The 20,398-nt window shown below is 39.1% G+C and overlaps 1 protein-coding gene across 1 annotated transcript; it reads right to left on the bottom strand.

The window, feature by feature from the left end:
- Positions 1–630: 630 nt before the first annotated feature.
- ttc39a (tetratricopeptide repeat domain 39A) lies at positions 631–20,173 on the bottom strand. Its single transcript, XM_072438606.1, has 21 exons — positions 20,112–20,173; positions 19,528–19,578; positions 19,352–19,402; positions 19,109–19,162; positions 9,179–9,283; positions 7,637–7,768; positions 7,033–7,073; positions 6,861–6,928; positions 6,722–6,786; positions 6,545–6,644; positions 5,322–5,387; positions 3,563–3,671; positions 3,428–3,495; positions 3,272–3,331; positions 3,041–3,202; positions 2,574–2,665; positions 2,302–2,422; positions 2,047–2,158; positions 1,848–1,962; positions 1,575–1,691; positions 631–1,469 (listed from the first exon to the last, which is right to left on the bottom strand). The coding sequence occupies exons 1-21, from the start codon at positions 20,159–20,161 to the stop codon at positions 1,355–1,357; spliced, it is 1,854 nt and encodes a 617-aa protein (XP_072294707.1). The 5' UTR covers positions 20,162–20,173; the 3' UTR covers positions 631–1,354.
- Positions 20,174–20,398: the final 225 nt, after the last annotated feature.

Below are 20,398 nucleotides of genomic sequence, written 5' to 3'. Positions count from 1 at the left end.
GGTTGGAGGTTTGAAGAAAACATGAAAATAAGTGATGTGCATTTAGAGATGGTTTGGTACAGTCATTTTGCAAACTGAAATACCAGCGACTAATTTAGTGACAAAGACATTTGACACAATACTTCCTCAAATATGAATTACATTTTGGCTAAAACGTGAGTAAATATCCATACACAGATCATTCAAGAGTCACTTGTAGTTGTCATCAAATACTTGTTTCCAATCAGCATCCGACAAGACCAAAGATTGAAGCTGTTGACTGTGAATGGCCTGATTGCTGAAGCTGAAGTCCTGTTGCAGAGTTTCCCACAAACCATAAGGAGAAAAAGGGTGGACTGCCTTTCTGAAAGACACAATCTTCTGTCCTCTTAAAACAGGACAACTTCATAAAAGTGCAATTTATAGTATATACATAATGTAAAGCACAACTCTCACTACTGGAAGAGTTTGACTAGTACGCTGATAAACAAAGAACTGCACAAAACAAATTTGTGTTCTGAGGAATCTTCCAAAGGAAAATAATAATAATAATTTGTAACTATGTTTAATAAACAAAATGTGTTCTTATCAATAAGTAACATATGTAAACTATGTCAACATGATCATACGTGCATTTTCCATTCCTTTTCCTCATGTAATCTTAACTTTAAATTAATCCTAATTTAAATGAATAGAGTCCACTATTCCAACATAGTTTTGGTTGGGCTAGACTACATAAGATTACATTACTGATGTTTCTGCCTGCACAATTAAACCTGGTAACAGATGACATTTGAATACATGTATATGTGTATATCAATGATTGCCAACCAATGGGTTTAACCCCCTAAAGTTTGTTCCTGGTAAAAAAAATACAATTAAAATAGGTCCAAACTAGTCTGCTAAAACTTTAATGAAGAATGTGGAATTTAAAGTGGAACTAAATTGTTTTCTTGTTCATTAATTTATTCCACATTTCCATTTGCTCACTGTAAAGGTTTGGTGTACTACTCCAGATTATTTATTGTTAATATACACTGTAATTGTTAACTATTAATATTGATCTAAAGCTGTATTTGGAATACGATAGTTTCTCTGCTAGGGAGACAAAGATGTTTTAAGTTATCTACTTAACCACTGGTACAAAAGGGTGACTAATGGAACATGGTTGGAAACCACTGATCTATACCATAACATGAATGAGTGGAGTTTGTTATCAGAACAAAGTGTGGCAATGTGCTGTAGATCCATCAAAGCTACATAGAGCTTTGCTAATTACAGATCAGGCTTGACATATTTCCTCCTCCTAAAGTCTCTGTGTATGAAGTAGATACTTTAGAGGTCAATTTCTGCTCTAGAGCACCCGCACTGTTTTTTAAGGGCTACATGGCTCATGGGTTCCATTCTCCATAATGCCCCTTGCTTTTTGCAAAGCAGCTTGAATACGGAAGTGTGTCCGTGACTCCATTGAGTAGTTTTTGTAATTTTGCCTGGAACAGAAACCATAATAAAAATCACACATAATCAATACACTTTTTATCAACACAAAAACAAACAAACAAACAAACAAACAAACAAACAAACGTAGCGCTTACTTTGCAGCTTCTAAGAGTTTGACAGCTTCGTTGTTTCTGCCTTGTTGTAAACACAGCAGACCATGCTCCAACAGGGCATTTGGAACAAGGTAGTGGTCATACTTTATTTGAGTCTCACTGCAAAAAACAACAGACAAAATAAACAAAGATATGAAAAAAAATGAAAGCTACAAACTCAAGATCTCACAAGGCAAAACTACGTAATGATATGAACCGTTTCAACATTGCAGATGTTTGTAACACTTCTTTCTAACGAAACAGGAAGTGGCTTACTTGCAGAGGACAAGGGTAAAGTAATGTTCCGCTTCTTCCTGATGACCCAGGTGCTTCAGACACAATCCTTTCAGGAGGCTTAGTAAACACTGATCATCTATAGAGAACTCAGTTTCTGTTTTTAAAAATGTGATTAAATTTGAATACAATTATTCAAATACAGTATTTGTGTAAATATGTTCTGTGTAATTGTGCTCACTTGGGCTGCTTTCAAGTTTAGCTTGTGCCTCATTAAGTGTTTTCAACATTCCTTCAGTCAAGTCCTTTTGTTTTCCAATGACTGTGTAGCCATTCCAGATGTACATCATCTCCTATAAGCATCCATTAACCAAAAATACATTTACAAAATATAAATGGAGAATGAATCCACATGCAGTACATGTGCAGATAAACCAAAACCAAAACCAAATATCATATGACATAAATAATCAGACAGAACATATATTGTACTGACCAGTGGTGCAGCAGGAAGAGGAATAGGGGATTCTGCAAGGTAACGACGAGCTTTCCTAATGGCAAACTTCTCTGTTGGTAATGACTTTCCAGCAATTTTTTGCTTCAAATTTGGAACTTGCCTAAAATTTCAATATTAAATAATGATATCAATATTTAATTTAACCATGCGCACGTGTTGTAAGACAGATTATATTCAGAGAAATTAGGTAGTGTAAAGTTAGTAGCAAACTAATTATTGTGGCGACTGTGATTGTTCTATAATATTCTTACCTGAATAAAGTCTTTTCAGTCTCCCCAAAAGTGAGGCAATCATCCTCGCTCAGCATACTGAGGTAGGCCCCTTTCATGTAGGCATAGGTGGCCTGAGGAAGGTAAAAGAAAAATAAGTTCACATTAGGAGATAGGGTGATCACCTGTCCCTTGGTTGTCCTGCACGGACATTTAGGTCCCTGCCCCTCATCCCACTTATTTAATTAATTAAGAATGTCCCATTTTTTCCCCTGGAGCCACATGAGTTGTATAAAAACGTGACATTTAAAAATAGAAGGCAGGATAACATTTTTAGGCATTCTGAATTTTAAATTGTAAATGTCTCTTTCTGTGTGCTATTATGGATTAGTAATAATGGATTAGGTTTCCCTCCCACCATACCACACTGCACAACTACACTCCCATTATTACCGGTACTAAATGTTGCCACCCGGTTTGGAGGTGAGTGTTGACCTAACTTGACTCACCTTGGACCAACAGTTTTCTTTACTGAGCAGGTCCGCGTAGAAATAAGCCATCTTCCAGTGCCTCTTGTATGTAAAGCACCACATGAGCTCCCAGTAGCACATGTGGTGAAACTGCTTCCATTCCTGCTGTGCTTCGCAACACTCCTCAAAACGCTTTATAGCCTGAGATAAAAAACAAAACAAAAAACATCCATAAATGTATTTTATAAGAATATGGTTATTTATACTTACAGCATCCAAGTTGCCTTTAATCTCCTCTATCCGCCCAGCAAAAAACAGAAATATCGAACCCTATGAAAAGCACATGTTATTTTTTAATGTGAAATAAATGTCTAGACCTAAATCTCAGTCATATTAAAACATTGCATTATATAAAATGCATACAACCTTTGGATATTTTTCAAGATATGGTTGTAACAGTTTTTCTGCATCCGCAACATCCCCTTCTCCAGTTCCTGAAAAAGGATCATGATATAAACCGTTGTGACAGGCTGTATATTGAGTGCATGTGACTTTTCCCACCTAATATAAAGCTCATAAATGTGTGATAGCAGAGCAGCAGCATGTTGCATAAGAAAGACCTGAGCGTGCTTTCTGAAGAGCCTTCCTGAAGTTGTTGGAGACCAAAATCCTGCATGAACACAGTACATTTGTAAGACAACAAGACCCAACTCCAGCATGAGTATAACATTGCACTAAAAAGTAAAAAACTTACTACTAAAAAGTTGTAAGTTTTAATCTTGCATAGTCACAAAATCCACCCATATTAGAACATATTTTACAGCTACAAAGACATGCCATATATTGTTGGAAAGCTAAATTTTTCACAAAACTTTTTTATTGCAATAATTTCATGGCACAGTACAACCCAAACAATACAGGGTAATACATTTAAAATATTTGCACAGAAACACATTCATTTATTTATTTCTTGCCTGTATTTAGGCTATGGGTGTTCAGTCAGGGGTTGGTTGGTCTAGATTTGTCCCAAACAAATAAGAACTAGAAAAACATACTTTCACTCAAGCACTCTCTGTTTCCCAAAAAAGTCTTTCTAACAATATATGACTGGGTTTCTTGGTATCTCAGTGTTCTTCTACTTTCCCTATTCAAAATGAGCCGAGTCTTGATTAGAGCCATTTGAGTTCAAGCATTATATTGATATCAAATAAATGAATATTTTATAGGTAAATTAGCTGTTCCTGTGCGTACATTGCTTTCCTGCAAGATTCTTTCATTTTAATGTGGAAAATTACCATTAAAGACACTAGGCAAGGATGGGTAAAAAAAGAGGACCTTAAACAGTTAAAATGTATTTTGTTACATATTCAATTACATGGTCCCATCAGAGTAACGTCTTCTGAATACTTTTATGTTGATTTGCATTATAGTTTGACTAATGATTATGCTTTTGTTTGTTTCACCAGTAGTTATGGATTTATTACACACAAAAATCACACATGCATTTGTAATGGCAGAAAATGGGTCATGTCATGTCATTCTAATGTTGTTTTAGGCCATGACATGTCACGGAATTAATATCTTTGTTGTTCTCCTGTGTGCAGATGGGATAAGAATATGAGGTCCTGATTATACTGAATATCTACTGTCCGGCGCCTCTTAATCATCAATTAATGCGTCAGGACCGGATTCGGTGTGGAAATGGTCTTTGATTAAACCTCTGAAGAGATGGCTGGAACTGTCACAGACGTGATAGTCTGGTCTATCTCTTTTTGAGCTGATTTGGGTTGTGATTATGTTATGTTTGTTACCACCTATAAAAGGTGTACTTTGTAAATTGTAAAGTTAGGTAGGGACAGAACGAACTTGTCTTAGGGAGAGAGAGGGTGTTTATCCACTGTGCACGTGAATAAACTTCCACCTTTTGAGAGAGACCGAGAGACTCTGTTTCTGCTTCAAGTTATTGCCTGGTTACTCTTTACTTGATCATTGTTTACAGGAAACTGCTGTAACAATTCACCATTAGAGCAGTGTTTTCCATTTTCCTCATTAATTCCACGCACTTCAAAGCCTAAATTGTACAAAAAGCGCTGTAATGCATTCATCTGATTTGAAGAAAAAGACTATATTCTGAATACCACTAAATGAAAGATTAACTGTGCTGGATACAGTTACACATAATTAGCATTTTGTCATACTTCAAAACACTGACAACAAGGCAGAGTCATTAAGCATCAGGATCAAAGGTTTACTGAATACTGTCTTTACTAGTATGTGAGCATTAAAATCACATTTTTCTGTTGCCATATTTCCCTCTTACCTTGTTACCTGAAAATCCAACAAACTCCAAAAGCTTTAGCGTCCGTGTTGGTAACATAGAAATCATCTGGAGGAAAAGTGAGACACATTCAAACTGAAAATTCATATGAGATAAACAGAAACAAGCTCAGATTCAAAGATTGAGTCCATCATAACCTTTATAACTGTAAGCGAGCTGCATCTGACCTCAGTACTTTAACAGGACTGGAGCAGTGTTTCTCTTCCCTTTTCCCAAATTTGGATCTACACTGCTCTAAAATAAGCAAAGACAAGCCTTGCAAGTTGGAATAAACTTTTCCTAAAATTAAATGGGATTAAAATGAACACTCAAGAGCCATTTCCTATTCCAAGGCGAAAGCTAAAACTTAGCTAAACACTTAATTATTATTATTAAACAATCATCTGATTGAAGACATTGTCAACATGATGCATTTACTGTGCAAAATGTTATTGTTGTTCTGCATGTTCCTTTAACTGTTTTATTAATATTGTGAACATTTCAACCTGTGAAACCATGTAGGCCTAGTTAATGCAAAAACAATGCCTGGATGGTTGGGGAATTTCCAGACCCAGACCTCTCTGTCAGCTGACACACACTAGCACGTGTCATGACGTGTTATAGGTTGAAAGACAATATTCAAGGCGTCAACTAATCTAAACCTACTGCACAGTCCAACCCCAGAGTTCTTGGGACCCCACGACTGAACCCTCCCGCTTCTGTTTGTACCACGCAGACATTCACTCATTCATTTTAATTTGATTTGAGAATTAGTAATTGCCTACATAACTCTTAAAATATCCTAAATAAACACACCCACATTCATTCTGTGTGGCATGTTTGAAATCTTGATCCAAATCTTTAATCAATATCAACTTTGAATGTTTCCTTCTTTCATAAGAGGGAGACATGAATAACACTACAGTAATTATACTCGTAGAAATACTAAATAATTAACAGTCAAATCTCTGGGAGCATTTAGGCAACTTTATTGAGCAAGTGCTATGTCACATTTTGTCATTGTGCTACCTTGGCACTGATATATATATATACATATGTGCAGTATATTTACATAACTTTTAGTATAGTATGTATTACCCAAATGTAAAACAACATGCGTCCATTCATAATAGTATTGAAAATAAGGTAAAAGAAGTTCAATTTCTACTCTAATATCTATTATTTGTACAATAGATTCTAGAAAAAAATATACTGGTATTACTTACCAAGTTAAATGCCCCAACACCAAGTTTAACACCACCCTCAAAATGGCCGTGGTTTTCTGCTTGAGTGTATCCAGTGGATTGAAGGACTGAATGAAGCTCCCTGTGACAAAAAACAAATTAATATCAAACTCTGTCAAGAAAGTCAGAAAATACTTTACATGAACGGGTCAGGCTTACTTGTATGTCTGGTAGCTGTTTCTCACTTTAATCCCACCTTTAATAAAACTTATCATATTTTCATCCTGAAATATGAATGATGAATATTACTACTTCCATGTGTGTTTGTCACTGGTGAAAGCTGTGAATTGTTTCTGACCTGAAGAAAGGTGAGTGCTGCCCTCTGGAGGAGACATTCTGCATAGCAAACCTCAGCATGGAGTTCCTCTATGATAAAATGATACTGTCATAGTTACTTACTTACCTCACAAAGACTCTGCTTTTCACTCAACATTGATACATAGTGATAGTAATAAGATACCTTTACTTACCCTCTGTGAAGGTCTTAGAAAAACTTGACTTTTTGCGCTGCCTAGAAGACATAAATGATGTAAAAGCATCCACGACTAATGACTTCTGGACAGTGCTACTGACAAATAGCTGAGTGTACATTAAATTACTGGATTAGCTGTTTTCAGTATTCCATCTGACAGAATTATAACTATCATTTGGCAAATAATTTCTAATTAAAATTATTTTGAACGGCTCAATTATTGTAAAACTTCAAATTATAATTATTCTGCACATAATTAATTCAAGCAGTTACTTTTATACAGTCGAAATAAAGCTGTAGCAAAAGTATAGACCTAGTAATGTTTTATGACACTTTTGTTTAAAAGCCTATGTAGATTAGAAAAGTGGCTTTGCTCCAGGTTTTGTGAGACAAAACAAGCCCATATATATAATCCTGAACAGAAGGGATTTAATTGTTTTTTTTGTCTGTGAATTCACATTATAATGGCCATTGTACATTATTACTCTGGTTGTGGTATAATAATACATATAATCATACATCATACATAGTATTTCATTAAGTATAATGTTTTATCATTGGAAAACTAGGGCACAGTGACAGAAATGCTTTGGATGTCTCACCGTTGGCAGATAGCCTGAGCCTCCTTCATGGTGTTTCCCGCTATTTGGATGTGTTCAGGTTCAAATGTCATCATGGCTTGCATTTCTAGGATTGTGGCATAGGTCAGAGCATGATACATGCTGTCCTTGGTTCTACACAAAAGAAAACAACATTTAGTATTACTAAAGACATGTCTCAGAAATACAATACTTGTAAACTTTGACGGAATACCAATTGACCTTTACAGTAAGATTACCGGTAGGTGTGACTGTGAATATGAAAGAGAAAAAGCACTCTGCTGTAGTTGACTAATGTAGGTGTGGTCAATAAGTGTTTTTCTGAATGTTTCAAACACAGAGTCTCACTTGCTCTCAAAACTCAGAAACATGTTCTTCTGGTTACACAACATTATTAAGGCTTCATGCTATTTTTAGAGAAATCAGACACAGACGTTGTTGTGCATACAGAAAACTGCATCAAATGTGGTAATGTTTTACAACATAACAAATTGCCTTTAATTCCTACAGCAACACAGGCGCGTGGAAGTTAATACAGATTAGCCTGTCTATCCTTTGGGTTAGGTGTCTGGACACTGACTGCACGCATAATAAATATATATTAGCATTCCACTCTCTCTGAAATCAGTGTGGTCGTGAGGGAATTTTCCTCATAATTTTCCATGATGCAGGGGTGGAGCTAAACACACATATTTAAACACACCTAGTCGTCACCTTTCATCTGCACTCAAGGAAACACAAAAGGAAAATAAACATATACATAAATACTGATGTGGACAGGGAGTCATAATCAGAAACAAATATTTAATGCAAACAATCTTAATTTGTGTCACCTGTAAATAAATCTACACTTAATAGTGTTGTCACGATACTGAAATACCACAAATGTCTCAAAAGGAAAAGGCTTCATATAATACTCTTATTACAATAGCAATGGAGGATTACTTAACGTATACACTGTCTGTCCAAAAGGAAAGGAAAGAAAAAAAGGTCACACGCTTTAATGTTTCTTTGGACCGCCCTTTAGCTTTGATTACAGCACACATTCGCTGTGGCATAGTTTCAATAAGATTCTGCAAAGTGAAAAGGCTTGCTCAGATTTGTCCAGCACAACGTGACGCACAGTTATTCAAGCTCCAGCAAAGGAAGCATAGCTCACAGTTTTTTACATCATAGTGTAAAGCTTTAGGCTATCGATATGAGGAAACACTACAATCTGCAGTGTGTGTACTGTACATGTCATTGTCGAAATACATGGAGTAAATATCCACTTCAAGCACATCCAAAGCCAATTTATACAGCTCTATCTTGAGATACACGACACAATGCTCACAAGCAGCAGTATAATCATTAAATCTGTGTTTAAAATAAAAATAAGTAACTTGAGACGACAGTATGTTTACCAAACTATAGGAAAAGTGTGACCATAGTGTTAGTCCTGCAGCTGAAAAATAATTAAAATAAATAAATAAAAGGAAAAACTTGTGTGTATGTATTTATTTTTTGCTTTAATGCGTGGAAACAGATGGCTTCATTCATTGGTACCTGGATCGGAGCCGTGCCTGGGCCTCCTCAAACTCATTTCTGAGGAAGAGATCCAAGGCTGCCATGCAGTCCTCCAGTGCCAGCGATAGGTCCGACCGCGAGCACCTGGATACAGAAGAACGTAACAGGTCGGTAACTTTCTCACATGCTACGCATCACTACCAAGAATAAGCTGCTGTTTGCGTAGTACAAGTAAGCTGCATCCAATGATCCAGACTTTATACTACAATAGATACAAACTGACAGCACTAGCTGTGGTGGTGGTCCCTCTGTCTAAGAAGGGGGGAGGGTGTGTTCTAACTACAGAGGGATCACACTCCTCAGCCTCCCTGATAAGGTCTATTCCAGGTACTGGAGAAGAGAATTCAACCGACAGTTGAACCCCGGATTCAAGAGGAGTAGTGGTTTTAATCCTGGTCGTGGAACCCTGGACCAGCTCTTTACTCTCCATCGGGTGCCCGAGGATTTATGGGAGTTTGCCCCGCCAGTCCATATGTGCTTTGTGGAGCAGGAGAAGACCTTCAACCGTGTCCCTCATGCTGTCCTTTGGGGGGTGCTCTGTGAATATGGGGTGCTCAGGGCTGTCCAGTCCCAGTATGACCGGAGTAGGAACTGTGTTGCAGTCAGGGGTCAGAGCAGAGGGTGTTCGGTTTGCAGACCACAGGATGTCACCTCTAAGAAAGAAGGAGAGGAGTCGAAGGCAAGGCTCTCAATTTACTGGTCAATCTACCCTCACTTATGGTGAGTGAGCTTGTGGTAATGACAGTAATGACAAGATGGCGGATACAAGCGGTCGAAATGAGTTTCCGCCGCAGGGTGGCTGGGTGCTCCCTTAGAGACAGGGTGAGGAGCTCTGTCACACAGGAGGAGCTCGGAGTAGAGCCGCTGCTCTTCCAAGTCGAGAGGAGCCAGCTGAGGTGACTAGGGGCCTCTGTTCCGGGTGACTCCTGGACGCCTCCCCGGGGAAGTGTTTCAGGCCCCAGGGAAGACCCAGGACACGCTGGAGGGACAATGTCTCTCTGTGGCCTGGGAACGTCTCAGGATCCCCCAGAGGAGCTGGAAAAGGTGTGCGTCATAGGGAAGTGGATGGATGGAAAATGATTTGTTCTTTATCCTCCTACAGCATAGAGCATTTGTAATAAGTAATGATGGCGTCACCATTGCATTAACAGGGCACATGTGTCAGTCCAGTTCTAAGCACAAGCACCCTAAGGAGAACATTAATTTCCTCAGGCAAAGTCACTAAAACTCACTCCTTGTGATGACAAATCCACTGTGCGGCATTCACTTGACATTTGATACACATACACACACGCACACGCACACGCACACACACACACACACACTAATGACATGCAGGTGACCGCTGTGTTCACCATATGACCTGCAGTGAGTTGTGCTTCCTGATAACAACAGGCCACTGTCAGTTCACTTAGCGAAGAGACAATTCAGGCTTCAAGCTGTGTGTGATTGGTAAAAGTCATGATACAACAAATTTATGCTGAACCCTCTCAGTTCAGACCTAGTAAAACACTGAGTAAAACAGTTTATGTCATTGATTTCAAGGATGTTGCCGTGTCAAGTCACATGAGCAGCTGCAGGGCCCCAGTGGCTATGGAGACAGTCTAGGATTCAATGAACCAACTTATTAACAAATGATCAACTGGCCTATAATAAGCAATTGTGAATTACTTAACCACATCATTGTCTCATTATAAACTTATCTAACCCTACAATATTTAGTAATGCAGAAAAATAAAAGCCTTTTGATATAACATAGAAGTCTCTGGTCATACACAAAAGCACTAGATAATAGTCTCAAAAGTATCTAACCCAGAACGACTTTTGTCCAGTTCAGAAGAAGAGAACTGTGTTTAATTGTACATTATAATGAAAGGGAATGAAAATACAACAATGGTGGTAGTCTGTTATGGTCAGTGTGCACATACCACACATTGTCAATGTTATTTAATTTAATTTAAAGTTAGCAAGTCCAAAGTGTAATGTCAGAGAGGATCATTCTCACTCAAGCAAAATGCACACAAGCAGCATTGATATGTGGAGCACTGTGGGAATCACGAGTGACGAAGCAATAGTTTACACAGTCTTCCTTACACAGCTTTTAGTGAATGACGTAAGATTCAGCTCTAAAAAGTGTTTATAATGAACCTGAACAAGTTAATCCACATGCCTTGGGAGACAGCAAGTCAGTACCTGTGACTCCCAAATACACGCTGCATGCAGGAGAAAAAACAATGCCCAGGAGGTAATGAAAATGTGTACTTGAGTAAAAAGTACAGATACTATAAAGCTGTCTGTGTAATCCACCCATCCAAGTAGCTTCTCAATTACAAGTACAAGTGCTGCTGCAAAAATTGCTCAAAGTATGCATGAAAAATACTACTCAATGTACTTTTTTAACTTTTAGTACCATTTAGATCAGTCTTTTACACAAAACATGATTTTAAATAGACTGTAGAAGGCTAAGTTGCGTTATTTCAAACCACAAACAGTGTATTTTCTGAGCCTTTGGCAGTGCAGAGCTGTTAAGTGTGTTTGTTAGTGTAGAAAGAAGCAGAGACGACGACGAGGCAGCAGTGCAATGGGATTCCTATGATTTTAAATGTAACAAATCACAATGCACATGTTTATCCACTCCAAAAAGTACAATTACCCCAAAAAATGCGCAATTACCCTAACATGAGGATTTGAAATGAGTTACTTTCCACCCCCGACAATGGCACACATACAGTAGACATACAGTTCAGTGTCATACCCATTGGTTGGAGTCTCTTCCTCTCCTGACATTTTCATCTGGCTACTGTGGCGGTGAGCAAAGCGTGACACGGAGAAACAGAAGAGATAGGGAGAAAATAGCAGAAGTTAATTTGTGCTGCGCAGCCTTTCTTTTCAGCAACGCAGTGAAACGGTCCGGAGCTCTTTCTATGAAGCGGCGACAACACGAGCAGGAGCAGAAGCGAGGGAGACGGAGAGAAAGAGAGAGAGAAGGAGGAGGAGGAGGCAGTAGCAGATACAGTGTGCCTTTAATAAGATCGGGATGACTATCACACACGGGTGGGGAAACACGCACCACCTCTTCCGATCATCAGTCCCTCAAATCATAAACCCAAGTCCGCCTCCCAAAAAGTGACAGGCGGGGTTTAAATCTTACTACTCTCGTGTGACTTGAGGTTGAATAAGACTAAAATAGCTCTGTGAAAGATGTATTTGTCGTGTACTTCTTGTCCTTGACATGTTTTGGTTGCATGGAGGTTGCAGATGGGGGATGATTAGTAATGCGCTGCAGTGCCAGAGGCGATGCACTGCAGCAGGGATCTGGCAGAGATAGCATTATACCTTATCCACTCTGTACCGCGCACCGAAACTTCTTTAGCTTTATCAGAACAAGCACCAGACCAGACGTAACGTAAAGAAAGTAGCATTGTATTGTGCTGAAAACGTCTGATAAAATGTGTCATCATTGTGGTAAAACATCAGTATCGAGTATCGGGCTCTTTCTTTGTATGTGTTTGACAAACCAAATACCAAAAAGTAAATGCAGATATATAAGAAATGAGTAAATTAATCTTGAGTTGGAGGTTATGAGTCAAATCTACTTTTCTAAGCTGATGTTATAATGGTGCTCACTCATCATTAGCTCGCTGATTGTTGGATGTTTGATATATATATGAGTCATCCTGTACGGTTCTGCATTTGAAGCTTGAGTGCTTGGAAAATTTAAGGTTTTCACCTACCCCTCATCTCCGCCCACTTCTCAGTAATTACTTCCAATTATTTAAAACATTCAGACTCTGGGTCATACATGTAGCGTTAAAAATGGAGACATAAATGTAAAAAAAAAACAACATGAATGAAAATCCACTGCTTCTACAGTGAAAGGCTGAAGAGGCGGAGCTAGTTTTGAACAGGAAGTTAATTAACCTGTTTCATCTAGGTCACTACCATTTAGATCAATATCGCTGGTAACAAATAACAAATATAAAATAATGAACTACTTATAGTTAGTAATATTAAATACCTGTAATAAGAAAAATATGTATTTTTGATAAACGAAGATGTTTAGGAGATGCATGTATAACATGTACTAGAACATGCAATTCTTTATAACCTAGACAGTTTTATGATAAGTGATAGATGTTTGTTTGTTTGTTTGTTTGTTTGTTTGTCTCTGACGCTGTGTGTTACAGTGCTGGTATCACGTGACCATATCTTAAAGACTTAAGTAAACTGTGTAACTTGCTTGGAACAGGACAGACTACATATTTAAGTTAAATCTTAGAGTCAGTGTGTAGTGAACGGAAGCGTCAAACTCTTGTATTTGTAAAGACATTTTTGTGTGCGACACAGTGGGAGGAGAAGCATAATCAAATTAAACACACTGCTGTCCTTGTTGAGGATAATTTTGTTCAGATACAGCAACTCTCTTTAGTATATCCAACTATTTGAGAGGCAGTTTTTATATTAAACTATAGGTTAATACATTTCTTAAAATGGTTTTGGGAATGTTAAATGTTATTTCTGGTATTTTGTAATTAACACACACACACACACACGCACGCACGCACGCACACACCACACACACACACAGACACACACACACATACACACACACAGACACACACCACACACACACACACACACACACACACACACACATACACACACACACACATACACACACACAGACACACACACACATACACACACACAGACACACACCACACACACACACACACACACACACACATACACACACACACGCACGCACGCACACACACACACACACACACACACACACACACACAAAAAAACACACACACACACACATACACACACACACACAAACACACACAGACACACACACACAAACAAACACACACACACAAACACACACACACAAACACACACTCACACACACACACACACTCACACAAACAAACACACTCACACAAACAAACAAACACACACACACAAACACACTCACACAAACACACACACACAAACACACTCACACAAACACACACTCACACACACACACACACACTCACACAAACACACTCACACAAACAAACAAACACACACACACCACACACACACACACATACACAGACACACACCACACACACACAAACACACACACACAAACACACACACACACATACACACACAAACACACACACACACACACACACACAAACACACACATACACACACACACACACGCACGCACACACACACACACACACACACACAAACACACACACACACACACAGACCACACACACACACAAACACACACAGACACACACACACAAACACACAAACAAACACACACACACACAAACACACACACACACACACTCACACACACACACACTCACACACACACACTCACACAAACAAACACACTCACACAAACAAACAAACACACAAACAAACACACACACACAAACACACTCACACAAACACACACACACACACACAAACAAACACACACACACAAACACACTCACACAAACACACACACACACACACACACAAACACACTCACACAAACACACACACACACACACACAAACACACACACACACACACACAAACACACACACACACACACAAACACACTCACACAAACACACACACACACACACACACAAACTCACACAAACACACACACACACACACACACACAGGACATTGGCACCATTCTTTTTTCAGTTTCAAACACTGTAGAAGTCTTGAGTCATATAGGATGCACTGGGTCTCAGCGTTGCCGGGACTTATTGTCACATTAAAAATCAAACCAACCCGGGGCCCTATGTAAAAAGAGCCCCCCCTAGTGCTATTTCTGTAGTCACATCATCACACAGATGGAAAAACAAAATGCGAGCCAGGCCCAATCTGAGAAATGTGATTCATATTCCCTGTGAAAAGATAAAGCCCAGTCCCACTGAAACTAGTCTGAAACTTGCTGTGCTAAATGTCAGATCCTTATGTAACAAATCTCTCTTAATTAATAATTTTATTTCTTCTCATAATCTTGATTTTATGTTTTTAACTGAAACATGGCTTGACAAAAACACAGGAAATGTAGTTCTGATAGAATCTGCTCCACCCAACTTTAAGTTTGAATCTGAAACACGAGAAAACAAAAAAGGGGGTGGAGTCTGTGCTGTCTTTAGAGATGAAATAATTACCCGCAGGTTGTCTTTTTAGGGTGTTTTCATCATTTGAGTATGTATCCTTTAAAATGGAGCTAAAACGGTCTCCATCCATTCTCTTCATTGTTTTATACAAGCCTCCCCAGCACTGCCAAAGTTTTATTGATGATTTTACTGAGATGCTTTCAGTCATATGCACAGACTTTGATGGTTTGGTCATTACAGGTGATTTCAATGTGCATGTTAATAATATTTGTGACAGAAATGCTAAAGAGCTTGATGCTGTCCTTGAAACCTTCAGTCTTACTCAGCATGTGAGAGGCCCCACCCACAGCAAAGGACACACTCTAGATCTCATAATTACAAAGGGGGTAAATATTTCAAATGTTAATGTGATCGATGTTGCTCTGTCTGATCATTTCTGTGTCTTCTTTGACCTGTCTGTTTCTCCCCAACCTCCGGTTGGTCCTGCAGTTGTTCAGAGGAGACACATAAGTGATGGCACAGGTGCACTGTTTATGGAAATGATAAACTTTGAAAATGTCTCATGTTCTAATGTAAATGATTTGTTGAACTCTGTTACATCTAGTGTTTTGAATGTTCTGGACACCATCGCCCCTATAAAGGCTAAAATGGTTAAAAATAAGCAGAAGGCGCCGTGGAGAATTGATGATTCGGTCAGGGCACAGAAAAGGGAGTGCCGCAGGGCCGAACGGAAATGGCGCAAGTCAATGCTCCAGGTTCAAAAAGAGATTTACAAAGAAAAGCTGAACATGTACAACCTAATCTTATGTAGAACTAGGGAAAGATATTTTTCTGAAATAATTGGAAGCTGCAGTAACAACTCGCGTGTCCTGTTTGCCACAGTAAACAGATTAACAAACCCTCCAGCTCAGCTGCCGTTAGAACTCATTTCCACATCCAAGTGTAATGAGTTTGCATTATTCTTTAATGACAAAGTTCAGGGCATTAAAAATGCTATAAATCCCACAATGCAAAAAATTACCCTAAAACCACCAAGACACTTAGAGCTAACTCACTTTGCACCAGTAACTGACAAAACTGTCCATGAGATCATCACCAGTCTGAGTTCATCTACATGCTGCCTTGATGTGTTACCCACCAGATTTCTAAAGTCTGTGCTGAACAGTTTGTTAGCACCACTCACTCACATAGTTAACATGTCGCTTCAATCTGGAACATTCCCAATGTCTTTGAAAACTGCGGTCATAAAGCCTCTCCTAAAGAAGAGCAGTCTTGATGCCGCAGTACTGAGTAATTACCTTGTATTATCTCTAATCTGCCATTTTGGGGCAAAGTCCTTGAAAAGGTTGTTTACCAACAGCTCACAGATTTCCTCTTAATAAACAACTCATTTGATGTTTTTCAGTCAGGTTTTAGACCTCATCACAGCACTGAGACTGCTCTTGTCAAGGTGACAAATGACATCCGCCTGAACACTGAAACGGGCAAAGCCTCAGTCTTAATTCTGTTAGATCTGAGTGCTGCTTTTGACACTGTCGATCATGGGATCCTCTTACAGAGACTAGAGGACTGGGTCGGCATCACTGGCATTGCCCTAAACTGGTTAAGGTCCTATCTGGAAGACAGGAAGTACTTTGTTGAAATTGGTAGCTGTGTCTCAGACCACATGACCCTGACCTGTGGAGTGCCCCAAGGGTCAGTCCTGGGTCCCCTTCTGTTCAACCTCTACATGCTGCCGTTGGGTCAGTTGATACGCAGTGAAAATGTGTCCTATCACAATTATGCAGACGACACTCAGATCTATGTTTCACTATCGGCAGGTGACTATGGACCAGTAGATTCACTCTGTCACTGCATCCAACAGATCAGTTTGTGGATGCAAAACAACTTTCTCCAGCTGAACTCAGACAAGACTGAAATAATCGTTTTTGGCCCACAGAAACAAAGAGAAAGTGTTAGCGGTCACCTCCAGAGTTTTGCTCTAAAACCTACAAACCAAGTTAGAAATCTGGGGGTAATAATGGACTCAGACTTGAACTTTAATAGCCACGTCAAATCAATAACATCAGCAGCTTTTTACCATCTAAAAACATTGCCAAAATCAAAAATATAGTGTCAAAACCAGATTTAGAGAGACTTATCCATGCGTTTGTCTCCAGTAGATTAGACTACTGTAACGGCCTGTTCATCGGCCTGTCCAAACGAGTTGTAAAATAGCTGCAGTACATCCAGAACGCTGCCTCTCGGGTCCTGACTAGAACCAGGAAGTATGATCACATTAGTCCTGTTCTCAGGTCTCTGCACTGGCTCCCTGTGGCTCAGAGAATAGACTTTAAAGCAGCTCTGCTTGTGTACAAGTCTCTCCATGGCCTAGCACCAAAGTACATTTTGGATATGTTAGTGACATATGAACCATCTCGGACTCTGAGGATCTCAGGGACCGGCCTCCTGCTGGTGCCCAGAGTCAGGACAAAACATGGGGAATCTGCGTTTCAGTTTTATGCAGCTAAAATCTGGAACAGTCTTCCTGAAGATGTGAGACAGGCTTCTACTCTGACAATGTTCAGATCTAAGCTAAAAACAGTTTTGTTTAGCTGCGCATATGACTGAAACAATTTTTTCTTTGCACTCTTCTCTTTTGTTTGTGATTTTATTAGTTTAGAAAATCAGTTGGATTGATAATTTTTAATTTAGTTAATTTTATTGTATTTCTGTTTCTGTAATTTCTTTGTGATTTGAATGCATTTTTCCTGCTGTGTGAAGCACTTTGAATTGCCTTGTGTATGAAATGTGCTCTACAAATAAACTTGCCTTGCCTATACTTTTAAAACGATTACCTTACACTGGCACATGTGCAACTTAAAACAACCCTAGACTTTGTAAGACTTTTAATCATCAGAGCTGCGTCTCAGGAGTAAGTGGACTCTAACATTAGAGCTCAGGGATTCTAGAGTTTTCCTACTGTTAAATTATTTAAATATTAACCTCAGAGCTTATTCAGAAGTTTTCTGATATTATACTGAGATAAATGTATTTAACAGCAGTGACGGGAGCTTATCACGTTTTTCCACAGATCTTTTGTTTACTTTACTTACATTGTTTTTACAGATGCATCTCTATGGACATGAGGCAGATCTGTTTTTTCTTTTGATCCAGACCTTTACACGTACAATAATGCCACTGTATCTCATTTATTTTTTAGACAATGCAATTATGGGATTTACAAATGCATTACACAGGAAGAGTATGTTCATATTGAACAGCTCCTGCTGCTGCTGTGTTTAGGTCTGAACCACCAGTGGGTGAGAGCGACTGACCAATGACAGAGAAGCATTGTGGTTTGGGCCAGAAGGTTAAGGCGAAGCGCCCAAATGAACCAAAACAAACATGGCCATGGCAGAATAAACCAATTTCTGCAGAAATGTGGTTTTGTTTTTGTTAAAACAGCACATGTCTGTGCATTTCCCTGTTGTGACGCTGCACCCAATCAGCTCTGAGTATTCATTTATCTTGTTTGATAATGTGTAGAGCCACACAGTGCTGCACATATCAATCTGGCTTCTGCCACGTTAACAAATACAACAGCGCCATATTGACATAGCCTTTCCACAAGTCGATACACAAGCCAATTCCAAAATTCAATAGGGATGTTTCAAAACCAAGACTTATTAGTGCCAATCAAATCAAATGTGGGCAAATAATGGCTTAAATGCCCCTCAAAAATCTCAAAGTTAGTGTGCATAGTGAGGGAACAGTGTCTTACCCATTGACTGTATTGGTTGATACCAGAGCATCCTGGTTATCCGGGAGGTGTAACCTGAAATACAGAAACAAAATATGGAACTGTTTAAATAAAAGACCTATCTCAGGAGACAGCTGAAAGAACAGCTATTGTTTGACGAACATGATCGTGAGAGCCATACAAACATGCACAATACATAGCGGAGACTCCCAGTGATAACATTCATATTGCTTGTATGAGAAATGACATACAAAAAACATGTACCTGAAGTCTGTGACGATGGGATCCAGATCTGGAGTGTTTATAACTGACAACCTGAACCCGAAGGTAAGAGAGAACAGAAGTCACATGACACGAGCTTGTGAAGGTGTCACAAGGATGTAATAAATAATAGAACAATTCAGTTTTCTCTGTACAGAGGTACAGGGCAATGTTCATACCCGCTTGGGGAGTCAGGGCCATTTGAGATGTCTTGAGTGTCTCCAGCATTCCTAATAAGGGGTCAGAGGTCATTGTGACAAGTGAATGTAAAGACAAAAGACGCGCCCCGTGGAGGTTTGAAGAAAATGGTAGAGGCAACAGGCAGCTGACATTAACATTTGTGTATTTTGGTTGTAAAAAATATAAATCAAGTAAAAATGAATAAATAAATAAGAACATGAAATAATAGGAATATTATTAAAGGTGGGAAAGGAGGTGATGGGCCATAATGCCCTGATGACCAATGCATCATGAGGCGTGTGGGTCCTGTTATTACAAGCACATTATAAACTTGTTGACCCATAAGAGCCATGATGTTGTCAAACAGGCTGCACAGAAATAGCCTGTCCTGGCCACAAAGGCACGTACTTTATTTAATTTAAACCACCTACAAAATAAACAAAAAGATAAATAAAAACGAAACAAAGAAAGAATAAAGGGCCAACATGGTTTAAATTTAAGGTGGTGTCTGATTGAAATATTATGAACAAGTATAGCACAAAACTGTTTCCAGTGCTGATTTTAATGGTAGTCAAGTACTTACTTGTTTGAGTCTTTTTTCTTTACGCTGCGTCTCCAGTTTATAAAACTCATTCCCTCACGTAGTTCTGGGTAAAAATGTACAGAAGCTGAGCAAGAACTGAGACTTTACACCGTTGACATGGAGAGACCCGTCCACAGGCTGCACACGTAAGAGAACTGTGAGCACAGCTTCCTCCTTCCTGACGCGTGAAGGTGTGTTGCGCTCATCTCCATAACAAAGACCTACCATTTAAATGGACAGGAATGTAGGCGCTGCATGAGACTTCTGCAAGGCCCTAGAGCCCGACC

This window comes from Eucyclogobius newberryi, unplaced genomic scaffold (genome assembly GCF_026437365.1).
Source record: "Eucyclogobius newberryi isolate DKJ021-1_F unplaced genomic scaffold, fEucNew1.0.hap1 SCAF_9, whole genome shotgun sequence".
In the NCBI taxonomy this organism is placed as follows: Eukaryota; Metazoa; Chordata; class Actinopteri; order Gobiiformes; family Gobiidae; genus Eucyclogobius; species Eucyclogobius newberryi.
This window is presented reverse-complemented; position numbering and strand designations above follow the sequence as displayed.

Bases quoted from the DNA above. Each gene is read 5' to 3' on its own strand.
- ttc39a (XM_072438606.1), bottom strand. From the start codon at position 20,161: ATGAGTTTTATAAACTGGAGACGCAGCGTAAAGAAAAAAGACTCAAAC. The intron at 3,203-3,271 runs GTAAGTATAAAT...TTTTTATCTCAG, and splicing joins TTAAAGGCAACTTGGATGCT to GCTATAAAGCGTTTTGAGGA. The intron at 2,666-3,040 runs GTGAGTCAAGTT...TACCTTCCTCAG, and splicing joins AAGAAAACTGTTGGTCCAAG to GCCACCTATGCCTACATGAA.